At 30.2% G+C, this 19,379-nt stretch overlaps 3 protein-coding genes across 3 annotated transcripts in view; all 3 read right to left on the reverse strand.

Moving 5' to 3' along the window:
* Lmpt (Limpet) overlaps positions 1–19,379 on the reverse strand; it is a gene marked incomplete at its 5' end in the record, with an annotated part of 767,445 nt that overhangs the window by 657,974 nt on the left and 90,092 nt on the right.
* LOC106683026 (cuticle protein 19-like) lies at positions 9–1,904 on the reverse strand. The gene is made up of 3 exons (XM_014424230.1): positions 1,852–1,904; positions 1,687–1,767; positions 9–355 (listed from the first exon to the last, which is right to left on the reverse strand). The coding sequence occupies exons 1-3, from the start codon at positions 1,858–1,860 to the stop codon at positions 59–61; spliced, it is 387 nt and encodes a 128-aa protein (XP_014279716.1). The 5' UTR covers positions 1,861–1,904; the 3' UTR covers positions 9–58.
* Positions 7,122–19,379, reverse strand: part of LOC106683027 (uncharacterized) — a 25,195-nt gene continuing 12,937 nt past the window's right edge. Inside the window, exons 4-7 of the mRNA XM_067051039.1 lie at positions 9,244–9,302; positions 8,602–8,620; positions 8,435–8,515; positions 7,122–7,493 (exon numbers count right to left, since the gene is read on the reverse strand). Of these exons, the coding sequence (XP_066907140.1) occupies positions 7,197–7,493; positions 8,435–8,515; positions 8,602–8,620; positions 9,244–9,302 (456 nt within the window). The 3' untranslated portion in view covers positions 7,122–7,196. The remainder of the gene's footprint in view (positions 7,494–8,434; positions 8,516–8,601; positions 8,621–9,243; positions 9,303–19,379) is intronic.

Consider the following 19,379-nt stretch of genomic DNA (forward strand, 5'->3'; position numbering starts at 1 on the left):
TTATTTTTTATAAAAAGTATAAAAAATTGTTGGCTATGTACACTATGCCATTCGGAAATTAGTAATGATGATAACCAGAGGACGAACTAGCATCTCCTGAGTGTCCGTGTCCGTAGTAAGCTTCAGAAGAGTGTCCGTAATGCTGAGGGTGGACAGCGTGTCCTTTCCTCTCAACGACGGCGTTAAATCCGTTCTTCTTGTCGGCGGTGTAGTGGACGATCCTCTCCGTACCGTCGGGTTCGTGGAGGGAGTAGTAACCCTTGACAACATCTCCTTCCCTGGTCTCTTCTTGCTTCTTGACGTCATGGGTGTGAGGATCATGGACGCTGTAGTCGAATTTGTAGTGTGGTGGAGCCTGAAAGAGTTAATATGCAAAAATAATGTTCGAGCGAACCATTCTCTTATGCAGAAGGATCGAGATAGAAGAATTCATTCATTCATTATATTTCAGCTAGTTTCAAATAAAGCTGATAATAAGCAACCTATTAAAACAACAGAGGATTGTTGACAAGTATCTAGGACGTTAGCCCTTGCTGGTCTCTATTTTTCTATTATAATTATAATTATAAATCAAAAGAAGAAAAAATAATAAAATAATCTATACTAAATCTATTCAGTGCGGCACCATGCGCTTTGCTTGTGATCTAACAATCAGTAACTAATTTGAACGCCTTAATTTTAAAGTACCTTTAGACGTTCAGATAATGAAAAAAAATACAATGAGAAATGGCCATTTCATAATGGCCTCTTACAACCCGAGTGACGATTTTAACATCAAGTCCAGGTTTGATCTAGACCCATAGACTGGTTCAATCCGTGGGTCCCAGTCTCTAAAAAACATTCCTGTTTCGTCATGAATAAACAGTTTGTTTTGCAGAATTCAAAATCTATACAGATGTAAATTATAAACTGTCAAAGATTTTTCAGTGGTATTTGACGATGGTTCAAACTATAAATTTTTTCGAATAATCAACTAATTCTTTTGTTCAATTATAAAACAAAAATATTTTTAAATAATATAAAATTTTTATATTTTTTTCACTTCTAGATATATACCTACACCTGTCTTTGTAATTTCAAAAGTATAACCCTCTACTTAAAATATAATTAAAAATAATCGTTACCCAATCAATTTTTTCTTCAAATGCCAATTTGCATATAGATGTATGTATTTTTTAAAAATAAGCCCTATAAAAATAATTAATTAGGTAATAATTATTTTTTAATTTATGGGATTTACTTTTGAAATTACAGGGATTGGTGTACTTATTTGGTTTATAGGAGCTGAATTTATACAATTCTTTAAATAGTTCATTTCGTCTATACTAAGAAAAAAAAAATGTATGTTGAACCAAATCACCCGCTTTTTATACGTCTAACTTTTCTATCTATTTTTATACTTCCTCTAGCTATGAGTCTGGAAGAAATGAAAATTAGAAAATAAACTAAACCAACGAATAAATAAAATAAAAGAGTCAATTTAAAAAAATTACCAATTTCAATTGGTACATTACAGTATTTACCTAACTTTCATCGAGATTAATATTCCGAATTTGATTAATTTCTCCTGATAAATAATCAGGATTTAATAGATTTTCAATCAATTTTAACTCACACGAAATTCTGCACTAATTACATATTCAGGAAAGAAAGAATCATTTATTTCTAAAATAATAATGTTCTTACGTAGTAATCGACGTAGTGTTCTTCGTGATGAGCTCCATACTGGGCCACAGCGGCACCAACCAAGCAAAGAGCTACGATTATCTACAATAAATAATACATATAATTATTCGATAAAATAATATATTGATATTCGATTGATAGATATTCGTAAATCGGTCTCCTAACCTTGCACATGTTGCTGGACCTAGGGGATTGTACGACTCGATATAGATCATACCATTGTAACTCTTATATACTACGACACTGGTTTCACCCCCACCTCCTCCCACCACGTCCTTGCTATTGTGTTCCCTAATCACAAGTGAAATAACTAAAAGTGATGTTGAAAGAAATATTTTTGACATTACTATATCTTCCGTTCTGATTTAATAATAATGAATTCAGCAGACCTATTAAACGTAAGGCAGATAAAGACACTTTTATGAAGAACTAGTAAAGATTCTGAACTTTTTAGCATGCAAAAAAAGTTAAAACTTTGTAGTTAAAATTAAGCAGTTCAGGGACACCATACCAAAAAGTGGAAGAGGAAGAAACACTAGTAGACCCGCCCATGCATCTCAATTGTTAGATTAAGGGATGTAGATAGATTAATTGCATACAATGGAAATTTTAATATAAATTAATATATTTAATTAATTTTAAAAAATTCGTTTTATGAGTTATTAATTAATTAACAACTTCTTGATTAATTATTATATCATTTACTATACTTTCATCAGATAGTTTCATCGGAATATTAGATTAATGATTGAATCAATTGCTTATTATATCTGTTTAGTTTACATCGGTAAAAAATATATGGTTTATTAATATTAATAAATATATTGAAAATGTATAGTAAAACAAAAATAGAAATATCTTCAATACTACTCTACCAATCTATACCAAACTTGGGAGTGGTTTAGGGCTCTATAAATTGCACCAAAGGGCACAAACCAGATCTAATTAAACAAATAAAAACCAGCGATATAAAATAAAACGTGTTTCGCAAAAAATTCTTAATTTCGTTCTAACTTTTTTTTTACCGAAAAAATCGGAACAGCCAACAAGCTTTTCAGGGAAATCTTGTGAATTTGGAGAAAGTTCCATTGCAATCGGGTGAACGTTATAGCAGCGCTTGAAGTACGAATAAACAGCTATTAATTTTTATATATTACTTAAATTGTCAGTTTGTATTTTCAGAAATAAAAAAAAATTAATAAAACAAATTAAGGGCTATTCTTATAGCTCTATTTTTTCACTCTCTCACTAGACTATAGTTGGTTCTAAAACTGTAACATAAATATTAGTGATGAATTAGAACATTTACAGTCTACTTAAGGGTTTATAAACTCACAACCATGCCCTTCAATTAATCGTCTATTGGAAATTTTACCTATTCAGTATCCACGATATGCTATTAACATACTGTACAAAAAATTATCATCCTTCAAAGTATTTAAACGATAGAGATTTCGTTTTCTTTTTGTCCCTCAGTTTGGCCGAACTGAACTCCCTGAATCTACCGATTTAAATGTAAATTTAATTTATTATTTTAATTGCTCGAAGTACTTACAGTTGTTTACATTAAGCAGTGACTGTTTTCATAAAAACCATTGAAAGTTATTCGTTGAGTACTCTTTTTATACGTTCATATTCCACAAATTTTCATAACAGTAAGTTTTCTTCCTTGTACTTGAAATTTATTTTTTAAGTACTTTCTATGGTTTTAAATTTGTTGGGTTCGACATTTTATAATAATTTAGCGTAAACGAGTGGTTGGTTTATATAGCATTTTAGACTGTTCTGGTGACTGAATATGTAGGAGATTTCTCACAATCGTTCAGCTATTGGGTGTGTTCGAGAATTTTGAAAGTAGTTGATATATTTTTATTTTTGTAAGTAATTTTTTTTTTACTTTTCTAGATAACCACAAATTAAATTTTATGGCCCACGTGACCAAATAAATTTGCTCTAACGGACCGTGTATGTCTATTTGGTTCAGCAAGTTCAATAGCGGCAACTTAGATTAGGTCGCTCTCAACGTAATTTCTCGGATTTTTAATTTCTTCATTGATATATATGGAGTCATGAGCATAAAGGTCTTATGCATCTCGTCTATAAGAACGATAATAGGGAAGGAAAGTTTGATCCATTTCTGGTGCTTGCCCGGAATAATTTTAAAGTTGTATAAATACACAACATAAAGTCGACAGACCTGTTGTTACCACTAAGAACTCTTCCCACGAAACATGGAACTGGTACTTGTGAAAAGCGTATATGGTGTTTATTAGGGGTGTCCAACAAGTTGATCGCTCCCATTGTCTAGAGTGAATTCCGCGTACCATGGACTTTGAAGCGAATGTAGAGAGAGAGAAATATTTTATTCAAAATACATCAGGTTGCAATATAACACAGCATACTTATCAATCCGTAATCGGACATATATAAATTACGTATAATTACATGGTATGATAAGATATAAAGAAAACATTTTTTTCCCCCACAGGTTTCCTTCTACAATCTATTTCGGTCTATACACCAAATACAAATATTTTAATTCATTCCTTTTTTCTTTCCCATTTCTGCTCCTCCAATTTCACCACTTCATAATTTTTTAATTCACCCGATAAAACTTTCTAGCAATAGTTTAATGCATTCTCGAAATTCAATTTTGACAGCCTGACACTATGATCTCCGCCCATCCAGCACAATATATTTTGGCTTCTGTGTTACATTTACGACCCGACTCATCGTAGAACACAGTCAGTTAGCTTGAATATTTGGTAGTGTCAAATAGCTTCTTTTCTCTCGTATTAACAGTATTATTATTAATCAATATTATCTATCCTCATTAACAACGCTTAGTTTCTATTTATCTTCAGTTTAAAATGCAAGTACCTTTTCCCTATACCCAAGAACATGAGTAGTAAACCGAAAAAACCAAAAACTTATCGCTTCAATGAAGAATGGGATCTCGATTACTTTTTAACAATGGTGAAGATTAAGATAAATTCCAACAAATCCCATCATATCACCTTTACCCTTCGTCGTAAACCTACCGACTGCCCTACAGTTTCATTTAATAATGTTACTCTTACCCCTGTCGAACCGATCCGCTACCTTGTACTACATTTGGACAAACGATTAACCTGGAATCCTCATACAAGACTGAAAAGACAGGAAACTGCACGTCGATTTCGACTATTCTTACTAGACACTTACTAGACAAACGGTCTAAACTTCCCACTCATTACGACAAAAGACTGATCTACAAGATTGTAATAAGGACAATCTGGACATATGGAGTTGAGCTTTGGGTCTCCACTAAACCTTCGAATTCCTCTTGTATCCAATCCTTACAATCCAAAATCCTTCGTAAAATCCTCAATGCTACTTATTTTGTCACAAAAAAATCATACATAAAGACCTTAGTGTTCCCTATGTGACCGATCTAGCCCGAACCAGATATCACTCCTTCCAATATAAACTCTCTAACCACTCAAACCCCTATTTCTAATCTTGCATCCTCTTCCATTCCTGACAATCCTCCGAGGCGCCTGAAAAGAAGATGGCCACGAGACCAGCTAATGTAAAACGTCATTTGAGTGCTACCAATGGGTAGTTTCTCTACACGCCTGTAACACTCCAATTTAACTTAGATCAGATTTACTAAATGTATTATAATGTTCAGTTGTAAATAGCAATAAATAAATATTAAAAAAAAACAATGGTGAATAATAAATGTTGTTGTTAAATATTTACAGGAATGCACCTAAAATTAAAACACAGTGTATAAACGTAGTATGCATTTTACACTCCTTCTTTCCCCGTAGACTACGCTTATCACAAGTCGATCGCGAAAAACTTTAAGATAAAAGGTAGATCTTATGTAACGGTTGCCATGGTGAAGATTAAGCATTTAAGTTAAGGTTAAGTCAACCTATAAGTTTAAATTGTTGTATTAATTAATAAGAATTCTTTTTTTTTTCCTTTTTCATTTTGTGTACACATATTTGTTCTTATTATTATTAAACATTTGTGCATTTAGTTCTGCTTTCAACTTGTTAATTTACTTATTTATTTATTTATTTTTTTTATGTTGTTCACGGAATATTAAGAAAATTCAACAGGTGGGTAGGTAACACCCCTAGGTTTTCTGTTATATACATTTAAAGGTATTCGCCAGTGGTCATAATTTGATAATTGTTTATATAGGGGTATATTGTAGTTGTATTGTGGGCATATTGTTTCTGGGTTTTCGTTATTTCCAAGTGAAAAAAAAATAACGTGGTGCCTAAGGAGAAATTTATTCTTTGTTTTTTTTTTTCAATTTATCATTATTATTATTTTTTTTCTTCTTTAACTCACCCCCTTCTCCATTGAGCGTGGGCAACTATAGATGATAAATATATATATAACTAAAGATAAATCAAAATTTGTGGTTATATTTATATACAGAAAAGTTGGCCCCTCTTGATATATAGATATACTGAAATACCTAGTATGGATGTACAAGTATGAACAATAATATTATATAAATTATAATCATAGAAATATGCCATCCAATTGAATCGCATTTTTAATAATTTATATTTTTTAGTTGTTTTTTTTTTAATACTAAAAAACCTTAAATAATTGAGAAGGGTAAAATAATATTTGCTGAATGGTTTTCCGGTACTTTATTTCACTACTTAAATTTATAAAATTATCATTTCATATATTTTTATTGGATAGACCTCCATCATGAATCATAAAATTAATTTTTTTTAATCAGTTATTTTCAAAAATGTATCCATTTTAAGATCGATTATCAATATGTATCAAATTTAGTATTTTTTCTCAATGTTAATAATAAATGGAAACTACAATTTTAGTTGTAAGATCAAAGATAAGAACAAAATTAACCTTTGATGATTTACTTTTTACAAAAGTATACAATTTGTTTTCCTATTTTCACCAAGTCGTTTGGAAGTTAGTAATGATGGTAACCAGTGGGAGCATTAGCATCTTCAGTGTTCGTGTCTGTAATCAACTTCATAGGTGTGTCCGGGATGCTGGGGGAGGGCTCCTAAGATGGCTAAGAAATTCGAAATGAATTTTCGAGCGAAATTTCTATTGGCCAAGGTTTAGAAACAGGAATTTCTCTCTTCTTACCGAAAGTAGAACAAAACAGAAATATATATAAATGTTATATATTGTATGTTTTTAAATAAAAATTATTAGTAGAAATCCATACAATGTAGGAGGATTTTTGGGATAAATTTTGTCATATTTCAACTAATCTTGTTGTGGTTATTAATTGAACCAATAAATTTAAAAAATACTTTGGTACATTGAAAATAACAAATAATGTACTATAATTCTAAAAAAACAAAACTATTATTTTCCATTGCCTTAGGATTCATAAACGTTTGGTATATGGGCGTAATTGAAAAAAGGAGGAAACATATCAGTAATGTTTTAAAAATTTATATTTTTATATAAAAGTATAAAAAGTTGTTTTCTATGTACACTATACTGTTTGAAAATTAGTAGTGATGGTAACCAGAGGAAGAACTAGCACCTCCAGAATGTCCGTGTCCGTAGTAAGCTTCAGAGGAGTGTCCGTAATGCTGAGGGTGGACAGCGTGTCCTTTCTTCTCTACGACGGCGTTGAAACCGTTCTTCTTGTCGGCGGTGTAGTGGACGATCCTCTCGGTACCGTCGGGTTCGTGGAGGGAGTAATATCCCTTGACGACGTCTCCTTCTCTGGTCTCTTCTTGCTTCTTGACGTCGTGGGTGTGGGGATCATGGACGCTGTAGTCGAACTTGTAGTGAGGTGAAGCCTGAAATGGTTAATGCAAAAATGATCCTGAAGCGAAAAAATCTCCTTTGCAGAAGGAGAAAAGAATACGTCCATTGTTTTCAAATAAAGCTGATTAAGTAAACTACTATAATGGAGGTTTATTGATAAATAACGGTACTAGTTAACACGACAAGTAATTGTACTGGAAATAATTGTATTCCTAAGTTAAATTAATCCAACCCCTGTTTCTCGAGTTCTAAATCTTGTAATTCTGATCATAAAAAAATAAAATGTTCGACGCAAAACTTATTAACTACTGCCCCTTGAGCTTTGCTATGGTATCCATGATATTAGAAATGAAAATAAGGAGTTTTTTTTAATTTTTTAAAAGTAAGAAACGTTTGGTTGGAAGGTGCTTTTGAATGTTTTCAATAAATTGTTGGATACGAGTAGTATAATTAAAATACGAATTTTAGAAGTTCATAACCAACCCTATTATATTTCTAAAGAAAAGCTGTTCCTGATTTTTCCTTACATTCTACTTGTGATGGCACAATCAGCTACTAACTAGAAGTTCTTTAGAAAGTTTTAAAATAATTTCGTACATCCACATAATGAAAAACAAAAAAAAAGACGAGACAACCAGGCACAGTAAAATGCTTAGGGTGAACAAGGATCCAGAATATTCAAGGTATCACATGAACCCGCATTACAGTTCGGAAATCCTGAGATCGCTGCGGATTTGAATTACAGCAGTGAATTTAAATAGAAGAGTCAATTAAAAAAAGTTAACAACTTCAATTATTACATTATTTACCTAACTTTCATCGAGATTAATGTTCTGAATTTAATTAATTTCTTCTGGTAAGCAATCAGGATTTAATAGATTTTCAATCAACTTTAGCTCTTACGAAATTCTGCACTAATCAGAGATTCAGGAAATAAATAAATAATTTATTTTTAAAATAATAATGTTCTTACGTAGTAATCCACGTAGTGTTCTTCGTGATGACCTCCATACTGGGCCATAGCGGCACCAACCAAGCAAAGAGCTACGATTATCTACAATAAACAATTTATATATAATTATTCGATAAAATAATATATTGATGATCGATTGATAGATATTCGTAAATCGGTCTCCTAACCTTGCACATGTTGCTGGACCTAGGGGATTGTACGACTCGATATAGATCATTCCATTGTAACTCTTATATACTACGACACTGGTTTCACCCCCACCTCCTCCCACCACGTCCATGCTATTGTATTCCCTAATCACAAGTGAAATAACAAAAAGTGATGTCGAAAGAAATATTTTTGATATTACTAAATCTTCCGTTCTGATTTAGTAAAGTTGGGAGTCAGAAAAGATATTTAAAAAAATATGTCTATAACAAACCTCGGTGAAAAACTATTGACTCTATAGCTTTAAAATTAGTATTTGCTAGGAATTTGATCTTGGATTTTTGGAAAAAGAATTTTTTTTTCCAGCCTCAGAAAAGTAATATACTAACAAAGCCATATTGCACTGCAATCATGAATGTGTCTTTCAGGAAATGTATATATGTACTAACTTCTGTAATCTACTCTAAAAACAACAACACATATTTTGGTAGATGATGCATGTAAATTTAAAAATGTTCTACAGCTAGTAAACCATTAGCTTATATGGCCATTTTCGGACTAAAACTTCTTCTTTCGCACACCCTAGTTATATATTATCTTCTATTTTATCCAATTTCATATAAACCTTTCTAACCATCCTAATCTTTTGGTTCAATCCTTACCCAGTTCCATCCATCTCTATAATCCACCTTGAAGGTGGAAACGGCAGTGTCCAAGAGACCTATTGTAAAATAAACTCGACAATTGGTTTATTGGCAATTGACGCACTTACTCATTCTCCACAGGCTTTATACGTGTGTGGTGGTGAAAGATCTTCACTGGGATCTTAAAGAGCCCTCTTCTACCCCTCATGCGTTATGTTACATAGTAGGGTAAATGATATTAGTTCAAACTTTTACATATCTAATTTTTTCCTTATTTAGTAATGAACATAGTTTAATGCTTATTTTATTCATTATTCTGTTTAAATATATATATAAAGATTTTATTACTTTTATTTTTTTTTTTATTGTTGGTAAGAATCTGATCATTTATCGTTTATTGTCTAAGCTTGTGGCAGATTGAAATAATTATCGAATGATGAATTTTTAAAGAAAAAAAAATCACCCAAGCCTTCGGAATAATATATTAAAGTTTCCATTTGAATACTTATAGGAAATTGAATAAAGCAGTATATATTTCGTAGACAAATTGAAATAATACTGTTAATTATGTACTCCGTGTCTGCCCTACATTGTTTTCAATAAAATGTACCGAAAATTTCCAAGGAATTAATTTTCATTTGGGGTATGCTGAGGCAGTGCTAGGGAAGACCAGTGCTCTTCCTAAGAGATCATGAACTGACATGTGGAAATTATATATATATATATATTTATAAAAATTATGTGTACGTAAATTTCACTTTGCAGCCAGAATTACCCAGCGCAGACCACTGTAGTTTGTGCGAGGTAGAAGCTTTGAGTTTCACATTTATGGTAGTTGAATGTCAATCGGAAGATATGGTAATTGCAAATTTTTTGAGATTATATACTTATTGTTTGGCTTGGGTAAATCAACACATAAAGATATCAACGAAAACAAATCAATAGTTATTGATCATTGATCATCAACAAACAATCATTGAACAAGTAAAAAAATCAAGATTATATGTGTTGTGTTCCAAATCGAATTAGAATAGTATTAAAAAAAATGTTTTTAATTTCATAAATATTTAAACTTCATGTTACCACTTAAGTCGCTTAACGATACATTGAAGGAACCCTCTCAATTTTTCATAAAGACTTTTTTTTTAATCATGGGAAGATATACATTTAGTTTTGAACCACGCCATTCTAAAAACTATAGTTTCTGAAAAAACAAACATATGTCAACACCACAGATTATTATTTCTTTTTGGCGTGGTTGATTTCGATTACGACACACGCGTTCGACATAATACCACATGGGACGAAAGAGATTCTGTCACCGTGTGTTTATGATAATGAGGTACATTTTGTGCGGTTATGCTCATTTTTATAGTTGGACTCATTTCGAAAAAAAAAAAGAAATTCTATGAGGAAATATAGTTGATAATTTAGATACATTAAAATTTGTATTTGTTATATATGAACTCTGTTTATATGTAATAGCTAGACGAGGTTCGGGAGTCAGGAGTAATTTGTTAATTTTATTAAAAACGATTAATTATTACATTATTGCTAGGACTAGTTTAACATTTTTTAATTATAATCTATTTGATAACATTGTAACTATTGGCATTAATGTAATGCTGAGAATAACCTACATTTCAAGGTTCAGAGGAATTACATTCCTACACGTCTCTTTCATCATCACAAATAGCATTCTTTGAGGCATTCAATCTTAAATAAATTGTGACTTGTAGAGCATACAACTGAATCAGACGAATCACCAGTTAGTTATAACTAAAGTCGTTGCATATTTTAAGCTTATTTCAACAAATCATAACCAATCTTAACTGATTCATCAGGAATAAAAAAATATCAGATTATGGATACTTTCTGAATAAATTAGAACTATTTTTTGTGGACCGAAAACAAAATTATTGGAAAATGGAGTTTCACCCTGCCCACCCAACAATGGATCAACCTCCATTATACAACACCAATTATACAACTATTTATTTAATTTAACTATACATTGGTCAAATTTTATAACTGCAATTTACATACATTCTGTATTTCAGATTGTATTATTTTTTTCAACCAGGAAAAAAGAAATTTAGTTCATCCCAGCATTTAAATTTGTACTTCAATTTGTAAAAATAAATTTCCACCGTGTATATAAAATTGAAGATTACAGGCTGACCACTAAAAATTTTGTATTTAATAGAGAACTTAGCCAAATAGTTAACAAACGTTTTGTAAAAAGTACTTAGAAATGCACATAGATATATTTTACGAAGTTGACATTTTATTTATTTTGTTTTTTTTTATGATTTTTTAAAAATGCCATAATCATTATCCATTATTTATAATCTACCTTTCTTGTATTTTCGAAATGAAATAATATCACAACTATTTCCCAAATTAGAATTAAATTACATATTCGATATAAAAATATATTTTAATTAAATACCACACAATTTATCACCGAAAGTTTGTTACATCTAATTAGTGATCATCCCATATTTAATTAATTACATTGTTTCTGGTAACGTTTTAATATCATAATGACCATTCCGCCCAAAATGTTTGTTTTATTGAAATATTTCAACCGCTGATCTAGATAATTAAAACCCATTCCTAACTCATGATTAATTTCAGTGCCTTATCGAAAGGCTTCAATTTTTCAGTCGCATATTTCACATTCCAGAAATCCATCGTATATATTATTTCTAATATATATCAGGAAAGAACGTCAAAAAGAGGGAGAGATTCATTGTTTTTTGGTTGTTATATTATAAATATATTATTATTTGGTTGTTATTATTAAAATATAAATAGTAAAATATATAACAAAATATTAAATACAAAAATAAAAACAAGAAACTCTCAAAATATATATATATAACAAATACTTGTAATGATAAAATAGTATTAATTTGTTAATTCTAAATGTATTTATAGCGGTACCGTGACCCCGAATGCTGCTTAATTCCAAATCCCCATTTTTTTTTTTATTAATTTAACAATGTTTGTTACGTTCGACAAATTGAATAAAAATATTTAAAATTTGAACCAGTAATTACAGTTTTCCTAAGCTAATAAAGAAACCCAGAGTACGTGTAGTTTGATTTACCCTTTATGAAGAATCTTCTTCAATTGTCTGCTCGCTACAGTCTCTTCGACCTCCCCAATATTTTGTCAAATGTTACGCTCGAGAAAGATATTTCAGACAAAGTTTATTCATTATGTAAAAATATTTCTTCAATAAATAACTTATAGTGCGTACAACCAGTTTCTTCTCAAGGAAATAGCAAAGTTAAACACCATTTTTTCAACTTAAACATTTTAGTGCTGAAAATTATAAAAATATATTCTAGAATGTAATTTCCGAAAACTTTTGAAGAAAAACACTGTTACTTTTCTACATTTTTTGAACAAATTTATCGTTAATATGTTCAATATATTGACCAAAAAAAAACAGAATCTTTCATCGAGTATTTATAAAGCTATGATGGTTTTTAATCTCAGTATCATATCTATAAAAAAAAAAATAGAAAATCTTCGAACGAATATAAAATACGGATGCAGCACAGAGTACTACTATTCACTAATTTTATTTTATCAGTTGAAAGTCATATCATTACTTTTATATTGCCTCAAATTAAACGTATGCTGTTCTCGAGATAAAATTTAAAATAACAATCATTCCTCCATTAAAATCATCAGTACCTTACTATGAATCCGTTGATTATTTTTGTCTCAAACTTACTAGACACCTCAACTGGAAAAAATAATTTTAAGTGAATCATGAAAAAAACAAACAATTGCAAATATGACATTCATGTGATTACTTGGAAGTTTCTGTGTTCATTAAATACCTTGTAAGACAATATTTGCGTGAATTCTAACGTATGATTATTGATTTATATTTATTCTTATATAGTTGAGAACGTTTTTAGGCAAATTTCTAATACAACAAAAAAATAAATGTTATATACATTAAATTATTATATATAAATCTGAAATATTACCGCAAACAATAATGGCTTCAAATTTTTCAACTTTTTTTTAAGCAGGAATCATTCGGTGGAATGATCTGAAAACCCAACATAATATGTTAAGATGCCATGTGAGAGAATGTTTCGAGGAGAGCTTAACAAAATAATGAAATGACAGATTTATTTTTGTTAACATCGTTCATTATACCTCACTGTAGTTTTCTTAATTCGGATATACAATTTATCATTTTAACATTAAAATCTTCTCGTATTAAATGTTAAGTTTATATTTAATGCTGATAAATTGTATTAAGAAGATTAGAGATGTACATATGCAAAAGGGGGATAAATTTGTTATTTTTAAAATTGCTTTTACACAATTTAGCGTTCACTATAAGATGGTTACGTATACGTAACACGTTACTTGGTTTTAACTAACATAAAGACGTACTTGTTTAAAATGCTATTGAATTAAGAGCGAGGAGTTGAGATAACTGTATAAGGGTATTGGTATTTAACTACCGAAGAAAATATTCAAAGAATTTCTATTTTAAAAGTATATATTGTAAACGAAGTTTATGAATATAAAAAACAAAAAGATAGAGAGATAACAATCTATTTTAGCAATTAGATAAAAGCCAAAACCAAAGAATTATATATATTTTTCTCAAACGTACTAAGAACAATACCTAATTTTATTAGAAAAATTAAAAATATATTGTTTTTTTATTTAGGTATATATCAACGGGGATTTCTCTTAAGCCCCACTACATGTCATATTTTATATATAGATGGCATAATTTACGATACCATTGACAAATATTTAATTTCTGTCAACAATAAACATTAATTTCATATTAAAAAAACAAACAAAAAACATTAAATCTTTAAGATATCTCCTCAAAAATGAAATGTGTTTTGATATGAAAATCACCAGTAAATATACAAAATTATTATATGAAAAATGGAAGTTGCATAAATGTAAAAAAATAAATTTATTCAAGAAATTCTTTATTATAGGAAATATTATTATTTTCTCTAAGCAGTTTATTGCTAAAAATAAACTAAATTTTATCTGTAAAATATGTAGATATATATTGCATATACAGCTAATAAATGGAAGGCAGATGGGGAGTGGGGTGTAAAAGGTTTGTTCCACTATATAAGCACTTCAGAGAATGGCTGAGGCAGATCAAACGGTCCACAACAGCTAACAACATGTACAAGGTAAATAAAGAACTATAAAGTAATTACCATATACTTGAATTCATAAATTTATGATATAAAGAGCATAATACACCACTTATTAAGACATAAACAAAATGTACAAATTTTATTTATTTATAATTTTTTCTCCATCTTCGTGGCAGGTAATCTTAGCCCTTTGCTTGGTGGGAGCCGCTCTTGGAGCCCCCCAGTACGGACACCATGAGGAAGAGCATTACGTCGATTACTACGTAAGTATTTTAATATTTTCAAGAAGCCGATGATTTTATTTTAACAAGCCGGTGCTAATTGTATTTAAATTAACTAATATTTAATATTACTATTAATTTTTTTAATAGGCTCCACCCCACTACAAGTTCGATTACAGCGTCCATGACCCCCACACCCACGACGTCAAGAAGCAAGAAGAGACCAGGGAAGGAGACGTCGTCAAGGGCTACTATTCCCTCTACGAACCCGATGGTACCGAGAGGATCGTCCACTACACCGCTGACAAGAAGAACGGTTTCAACGCCGTCGTAGAGAGGAAAGGACACGCTGTCCACCCTCAGCATTACGGACACTCTTCTGAAGCTTACTACGGACACGGACACTCAGGAGGTGCTAGTTCTTCCTCTGGTTATCATCATTACAAATTATCGAATATAAATAAAGAATAAATCTCTTTTTTACTTTTATAAAAAAAATATATATAAATTTTTAAAACTCTATTGCTGGATTTTCTCTTTGTTACCCCTAAAATATGGAGTTCTAAAGCTGAAGAAAACAGTTATAATTTGTTAAGAAGTGTGGATTATCATTTTTTATAATTACATGATTCGAAAAAAAATGATTAAAAAGAGTGGTAAATAAATCTCTTGTTAGGCTAAAGGATTTTTTTCTCTAATATATCACAGATATTTAAATGTGAAAATGCATAGTTCTGACAAAAAATTAGCCGGTGCAGTTATTTTTCAGAAGTTTATGCATTGAAAGAGGACTTAAATCGCGAAAAATCATTCTCACACTTTATAATGATCAGTAATAAATTATCATTATCATATTAAAATTATAACAACTGTTTTTATGTCTTCATCAAAATAATAATTCATTATACTTTAGAATTTCAACAACGTATCTTTCTTGATGACATTGAGTCTGTTTAGACAGTCCCCTCATAATTGTAGATTTTGCGTATAAAAATACATGGAATTAAAAAAAAAGTCTTCAGTCTGCTCTCCCTGACTTTATTCCGAGACAATCATGTCGATTTTTTCAAGTTAAGACCAAAGTGGGACGATCATCCACATTTCTTTTAAGGATTGACACAATGTTTCTGAAACACTTTATTATTTGTTATCTAATCTTTTTAGAGTAGTATTGTATGGAACACTGGAGTTATTAAAAGTGAATTGACTTTTCTGGACAGAAAAAAATTGAATTTAAATATCAGAAATGTTATTGTCGAAAGTATAAGTAAAAATAAATGCATCAACATTCGTGTAACTAGGTCCAAAAACTAGTTGACTGATTGAAAACGGTAATTTATAATATAATTATGCATTAAAAAAAGGGAAAGAAATTTAAAGCGAAATTCTCTTGTCATCTAAGTTTTACCAGAGGTTCAAGTACATGCGGCCTGCCACTAGTTCATGAAGTCTTGTCTTACACCCTCCCTTAGTTTAACAAATTAAGCTATAAGGAGTTAGGGTGGAAATCACTATACCTAGTTTTAAGCATCTTAAAAGCACTAAATTGGCGAAAAATAATATTTTCAACTAAATATTAAACCTAATAATTTTGTAATAGTTTTCATTAGATTTTTAATACAATAAACATAATTTTCTTTTTTTGGCATTTATTAATTTCAATAAATTCATAACCATTAATTTTAATACCAGTAATAATAAAGGTATGATACTCTAACGATAATAAAATTAGTTAATGTTGCACGAATTTCAAAAAGAAATTCCTCACGAAAGTGACTTTCTAGACCTAAATTTCTTTTAAATTGTATTCCATCCTTCGCTGTCCAAGGCTTGCTTTTTCTTTGTCCTGCAAACTTTCTTCTATCTAATCTTTCTATTTTACTCAAGTTCTTCCTTTTTTCCTTCTTATCTCTACTTCCTATTCCAAAGTTATCAAGCTTTTGGCAGAACCTCTTTAAACCAACATAATCTTTTCTCTTCAAAGATTGAAAATATGTTCTTTTTCACCTCTACTGCTTTTCATATTCTTTCACGTCTAAATTTCCTTGCCACTCTTCTCCAAAAATCCCTTTCCGTATCTAACAGTGTTATTGACTATAATACAAAATTTTATATTTACCCCTTGGTAATGGGCTGTATACATACGTTTCAGTGGACAGAATTTAACATTGCAATGACATTTATTTCTTATCCTATTCTCTGTTCAATATGGCTGGTGGTGGTTCTTCCATTAATAATAATAATAATAATAATAATAATAATAATAATATTCTTTATTTATTCTGGGATTGATCTCTTTAGAATAATATACAGGCCTCAAAGTTAGGCTTTAGAGCCTTAGAGTAAAATACAAAATAAAAATGAAATTAACAAAACGTTATAAAATATAATAAAATAATGAATTTAAAAAGATAAAAATGAACAACTATAATTAACAGAATATACAAAATAAGAACAGAACAAATAAAGTAAAACCATATGTCATCGTAAAACATAAGATAACAAACAACGGAAAATTGACCCCATATAATTGAATTTCTCCACTGCTTTATGCCCTTATCTATTTCTATATCATCTGAAGAGGTGCTTAAGCCCTCTGTTTTGTAATTGATATTCAGTACTCTTTTTCGTAAGATTCAATCCCTTTCTTCAGTATTCAGTTGATGTATTCAGCCCCATATCTATCTAGGGCTAGGATTACTTGTATAATTATATGATTCTGTAACACAGCGGTATAATTGTATAATTGTGCAGGATTGTATAGTGAAATTTCTAATGTCAACAAATCTTCCAATCAACTACTGTACTAATAATTCCCGTTCTCTACCGGCCGTGACCTTCGATATTTTTGGAGACACTGAAATATTTAAAACCAGTCACCAAAATCTTACACAATAACCTTAGCCACCAGAGTTCTCCTGTCACCTGCAGGTGTGAGACAAGAGAGAAATCTATCCATGCATTTCCAGTATATAGCATATATAGAAATATATAGAAACAGAAAATAAAAATTAGGAAGTTGTTTGCTTTTTCGTTTTATTAAAAATATTAATGTCAAACAAAACACATTTCCATAATATTAATTATACTTTAAACTTTTTGGCAGCTGTAACCTTGCGACGGTGTAGCTGGGGCTTATGAACAATATTTATTGTTCTAGCCAATAAAACATGGATTATATAAATTACAGAGAAACTTTGTAGATCAAGAAGTTCAAAAAGAAAAGAGTTACTAAAACATTTAACATTAAAGCTCACGAACTCGGATACGATATATTTTTATAGTTAATACAGTTGAAAAAATTAGGAATTTCCAACAATGCCTAAAAAAATCGGACGTAGAAATACGGATGGTACACAAAAGAGAAAATTGATTGATGAATGTAAGATAGACTATTTATGTTGCCTTACCAGATTACCTGATTATAGACGTATCCTTAATTAAATATAAACATTCCTAAATCCTTAATTAATATAAACATTTTTAATAAATTCCATAATTGAATGGCTTGGGGTAAGAAATTACAAGAAATGACAAGCCACATTTTTAAAATAATTAGAATTTTGTGTAAAATGATCCTTTGTTCTCTTTGAAGCTATTTAATGCTATTCATAAACATCTGCTGAATGTTTTGTATATTGTATTATTGTACTCTGTCTCTTATCACTATATGCTTTATTTTGAGAATATTGTTATTCTATTATCAGTTCCCTTTTTCATTTAAACTATATTTCACTTTTTGTTTTTTTATTTAAGTAGCATTTTTATTTAAAATGTATTTTATAAATTTGATCAATAGTTTTATATCTACCCATAATTTTAAAATTACACAGTTTAGCTTATAATATTATAAGAAGCTTTGCATTCTTCACAACGTCTCAATAATTAAAAGTGTTACAAAGAAATATGACAATTTATGTTTATTATTTTTGTACGTTATTTTAGCACCGACCGATATATGTTTCCATTTGTTCAGATCAAATTTGTTATACTTTTCTTTATAAATAAATATATTAAATCAGGTTGCTAATACAAATAATTCCAACATATTTATATAAAATATGAACTATATAAATATTAAATAAGAATTGTAGATTATTTTTTTTAACTGCTGAACAAAACAATTTTACAACATATGACTAATTATATTATTGCCCTAAACCCTTCAATTGTATTATTAAAAGTGAGAACTAATAATAAAAAATTACATTTTTCCTAGGATCCACAGGAATCGACCTATTATGCTTTCCGACAATGAGCATAAAAGCCCATACTTTTCCTATATTTTTAAGCCTGATTCGTTCTGACATGACAAATCATTAGATGATAAATCAAAACTTTAGAAGTGAAAATTCTGATTCATAAAACATAAATAATTATAAAAATGTTTACAGATATGAATTAATTTAAGTAGGGGTAAAAGGCCGGTTCTGGCGCAGTAAATGAGGCTTTTTGGACTTTGGACCCTAGCCTCGAACCAGCCTTAACCACTTGTCCTTGGAATCTAGCCTCGAACCAGCCTTAACCACTCACGTGTCCTTGAACTTTGGACCCTAGCCTTGACCCTACTACTGGTCACGTGATCTACGGGGGGGGGGGGTTGAATTAAAATTTTTACTTCGACATACCCTTCACCACTCACGTGGTCGGTCACCTCATCATTAGACAGCCAATGGGAGGCTAGTATTTGGTCACGTGATCCCATGGCGGGAGATTGAAATTCAAATTTTACAAGTGTATTAATAAAATTCAAATTAGT

This window comes from Halyomorpha halys, unplaced genomic scaffold, assembly GCF_000696795.3.
Source record: "Halyomorpha halys isolate HHAL.00 unplaced genomic scaffold, Hhal_1.1 Scaffold458.1, whole genome shotgun sequence".
NCBI lineage: Eukaryota > Metazoa > Arthropoda > Insecta > Hemiptera > Pentatomidae > Halyomorpha > Halyomorpha halys.